Source organism: Chiloscyllium plagiosum, chromosome 6 (assembly GCF_004010195.1).
Source record: "Chiloscyllium plagiosum isolate BGI_BamShark_2017 chromosome 6, ASM401019v2, whole genome shotgun sequence".
Classification (NCBI taxonomy): domain Eukaryota; kingdom Metazoa; phylum Chordata; class Chondrichthyes; order Orectolobiformes; family Hemiscylliidae; genus Chiloscyllium; species Chiloscyllium plagiosum.
This window is the reverse complement of record NC_057715.1, coordinates 950,188-954,402: the sequence shown is the minus strand read 5'-3', so window position 1 is coordinate 954,402 and position 4,215 is coordinate 950,188. Positions and strand designations below refer to the sequence as shown.

Sequence of the window (4,215 nt, the reverse complement as noted above, 5' to 3'; positions counted from 1 at the left end):
TGCCAGTTCAGCCCCAGATTACTCTGCACTGCCGGATCAGTTCCAGATTACTCTGCACTGTCAGATCAATCCATGATTACTCTGCACTGCCAAATCTGTCCCTCATTACTCTGCACTGCCAGATCCGTCCTTGATTACTCTGCACTGGCAGATCAACCCTCGATTACTCTGCACTGCCAGATCCGTCCCTGATTACTCTGCACTGCCAGATCAGCCTCTCATTACTCTGCACTGCCAGGTCAATCCCCGATTACCCTGCACTGTCAGATCAGCTCATGATTACCCTGCACTGTCAGATCAGCCCCTGATTACTCTGCACTGTCAGATATCAGCCCCTGATTACTCTGCACTGTCAGATCAGCCCCTGATTACTCTGCACTGTCAGATCAACCCCTGATTACTCTGCACTGTCAGATCAGCCCCTGATTACTCTGCACTGCCAGGTCAGCCCCAGATTACTCTGCACTGAAGATCAGTCCCCGATTACTCTGCACTGTCGGATCAGTCTCCGATTACTTTACACTGTCAGAACAAACCCTGATTACCTTGCACTGTCAGATCAGCTCATGATTACCTTGCACTGTCAGATCAGCCCCTGATTACTCTGCACTGTCAGAGATCAGCCCCTGATTACTCTGCACAGCCAGATCAGCCCCTGATTACTCTGCACTGTCAGATCAGTCCCTGATTACTCTGCACTGCCAGATCAGTGCACAATTACTCTGCACTTCAGATCAGTCCCTGATTGCTCTGCACTGCCAGGTCAGAACCAGATCACTCTGCACTGCCAGATGAGACCCCGATTACTCTGCACTGTCAGGTCAGTCCCCGATTACTCTGCTCTTCCAAATCAGTCCCTGATAACTCTGCACTGCCAAATCAGTCCCCGATTACTCTGCACTGCCAAATCTGTCCCTCATTACTCTGCACTGCCAGATCCGTCCTTGATTACTCTGCGCTGGCAGATCAACCCTCGATTACTCTACACTGCCAGATCAGTCCGCGATTACTCTGCACTGCCAGATCCGTCCCTGATTACTCTGCACTGCCAGATCCGTCCCCGATTACTCTGCACTGCCAGATCAGTCCCCAATTATTCTGCACTGCCAGATCAGTCCCTCATTACTCTGCACTGCAAGAACCGACCCTGATTACTCTGCACTGCCAGATCAATCCCTCATTACTCTGCACTGCAAGAACAGACCCTGATTACTCTGCACTGCCAGGGACCTGTGGCGTTATAGTCAGTTCCAGCCACTGCCAGATCAGTCCCCGATTACTCTGCACTGCCAGATCAGTCCCCGATTACTCTGCACTGCCCGATCAATCCACGATTACTCTGCACTGCCAAATCTGTCCCACATTACTCTGCACTGCCAGATCCGTCCTTGATTACTCTGCGCTGGCAGATCAACCCTCGATTACTCTACACTGTGGCGTTATAGTCAGTTCCAGCTTCCTGAAGAACCCAGACCTGAAGCTGCTGTTAGAAAGATGGCGTTTTTCTAAATTGTGAAAGGAGAGTTGTAGAGGGACCATGACAATCTTCCCTTGAAACCCCAACTCTTACCAACACTTATCCTGGGATAGCCTTTCACTTGTTTCGTCTGATGTAATCCTTACTGCTGTGAATATGCCTGGCTCATTGCTGACTCAGTTATCAACTCTCAGATCCTCCTGAACTGCACATGGTGAGAATGAAAAGGAAATTTGATTTTTTGCTGTTAGGATACAAGTCCAATTTTCCCTTAAGTTTTCAATGACAAGGTCAGTATCTCAATAACAAATGGGAAGTTTCCATCTATTTTCATTTCATTAATACCCCAAAGTGACTTACTGATGTGTCTTGCAATTCTCCCCCTCTCTCCCAAGTGCTATATTGGTGGTTTCAGAGGGTCATTGTGTACATGTTGTAGGAATGATCATCTGGCCTGTCAGAAATCTGGGATGGCATCTGGCTGAAAGCAAAAATCAGGGTGAAACCAAACTATAGAAAAAAGAAACTGAAATAATGGTAAATGATTATACGTTGAAATGGCTGCATTCGATATTGGGGATTGACCAAATTTATTCTGCTATTATAAGCCAGTGGAATACCATTGTGAATTCATGTTTTGAAATTACATACACATGAGCAAAGTTGAACAAATAATATCACAGGACAGTTCACTGAATACATACCCAGCCAACTCCCTGAAGATCAAGAATCCAAAAGATACTTTCAGTCATTATTCCATCAACATCAGAGTCAGGGATACAGCCTTGTGAAAGCTGGGAATTTCACTCTATTGAAGTTGAGGCAGGGAACATGAAACAGGGAAAAACTCTAGCTGTCATATTTGGCAGTTAGTAATATTATAAAAAAACCAAAGATAGGTTCAGTCACCCCAGTGGAAGGCTGTGCTGAAAGACAGGAGGATTTTATACAGTACTGTCGAGCCAACTCACTGACCATTGTATTTCAACAATGGCTATCAGGAGGTGGTGTGAGGAAGATAAATCTGAGTCACACTGTTATAATAACTGAAATTTAAATTTGAGTGAGTGTGGTTTAAATTTAAGTTCCACGTTGTTTCAATAAAGTATACAAAACAAATGAAATTCAATGCCAGTAAAGACTTATCACAATTTAAATAGGTTTTAGTACTTGAACATACTGGAGCACAAGTTTCCAAGTTATAGGTAATGTGTAAAATTGTTCACTTATTTAGTAATCTTACACATTACTAAAGTTGTATTAACTAAAGTTGTTTTATTTTCGGCTGTTCAGTTATAATGATAAAATAAAGTCTATGGACTATGGCTATCCAAAACAGATAAATAGCAGCTGGCCAGGAATCGATGACAACATAGATGCTGCCTTACAGAATAATGGTAAGTGTATCATTGTGACAAAAGTTTCTTAAAACTTCAAATGGATAAGAGTTTTACTGTCATTGTCCATTTAAATTCAGCTGGATAACAGACTTCAGGAGAATTAGTACAATAATTGGAATGATATCCTTTATAATTGCTGATGAAACACAAAGATTACTGCAGATAAGATTATTGGGCCAATTCTGTTTTTTAAGCAAATTGAATACAGTGGTATTTTTCTGATTATTTTTCCTAGGATTCCTTTACTTCTTCAGTGGGCCACGCCTGTATGAATATGACAGCTGGAGAAGAGAAATTGTTCGTACGTTAAATTCTAACAAATGGTTGGGATGCTGAGCCTCTGAATTCAGACTCACTATACAACGTATATTTTAGGCTAAAGGTCAAATCTCTGTGGCCAAATGGTTATAAGGAGGACAGTTCTGCTACAGAATTTAATTAAATAACATGATTACAACAAATCCTTTTAATGCATCCAATGTTTTTTAACATTGTAACTGTATTAAATGATTGAGCAATGCTAAATCTTTATAAATATAAGGTATTCAAAAGGATAGAAGTGAATCCATGAGCAGTCCATTGAGCATCTTTTATTGATAGACCACCCCACTGTATGGTCAGAGTTTAATGTGTACAAATGTAACACAAATAACGTTGGAGGTTGTTCATTGTTGCGTCTTTATGACTCAATGATGCCTTTTTTCAGATTATTGCCTCCTCCTGTTAAACAAGTAATTTTCATGGTCAATTCTATGGTTTGGAATTTAATTGCACCTGAAAATGGGTAGATAAGGATGAGATCAGGAATGCTCATTCCTGTTACTATCAATATAGGAAACACACAATCTATATTGCATGCTAATTCTGATCATTTCTATGATCTGCTGTACTTCATTGACCACTGCCAATGGTGTGAGTTGATAATTATGGTTAACCTTTGATTAACACAATAGTTACATACCTGAAAAGTGAAATCATTTTATTGAAACATTCCCATGGAAACTTACATAAGTGTTAGGGCTATGTTTGCAGAATGTTGAACTGGGGCAGAATACTGACACAAAGCTAATATGAAACACCAAAATAGACATGAAAATCTGCAAAAAGAATATATTTTAATGCTTCTCGTATACAATCTTGTTTCCCTGGAAGTGGAGGGTTATCACTCAAATACAGACCAGACAGCCAAAGCATGCTGGGTTCACTATGAAACATATCAGACAGCCCAAAGTTCCAAAGCGTGGAGAATAGTCTTTCCAAATTGTCTCGAGGTTTTGTGGAGAGATGAGGAACTTCATTTACAAAGAGAGATGGAAGAAGTGGGTCTTCTTTGCCTTG

At 41.3% G+C, this 4,215-nt stretch overlaps 1 protein-coding gene across 3 annotated transcripts in view; it reads left to right on the top strand.

Moving 5' to 3' along the window:
• The window catches only part of LOC122550422 (matrix metalloproteinase-20-like), a 27,091-nt gene extending 23,536 nt beyond the window's left edge, over nt 1–3,555 (top strand). For all 3 annotated transcript variants that reach the window (XM_043691132.1, XM_043691131.1, XM_043691133.1), the window contains exons 9-10: nt 2,771–2,874; nt 3,113–3,555. In XM_043691132.1, coding sequence (XP_043547067.1) covers nt 2,771–2,874; nt 3,113–3,213 — 205 coding nt within the window. In that variant the 3' untranslated portion in view covers nt 3,214–3,555. The remainder of the gene's footprint in view (nt 1–2,770; nt 2,875–3,112) is intronic.
• Nucleotides 3,556–4,215: the final 660 nt, after the last annotated feature.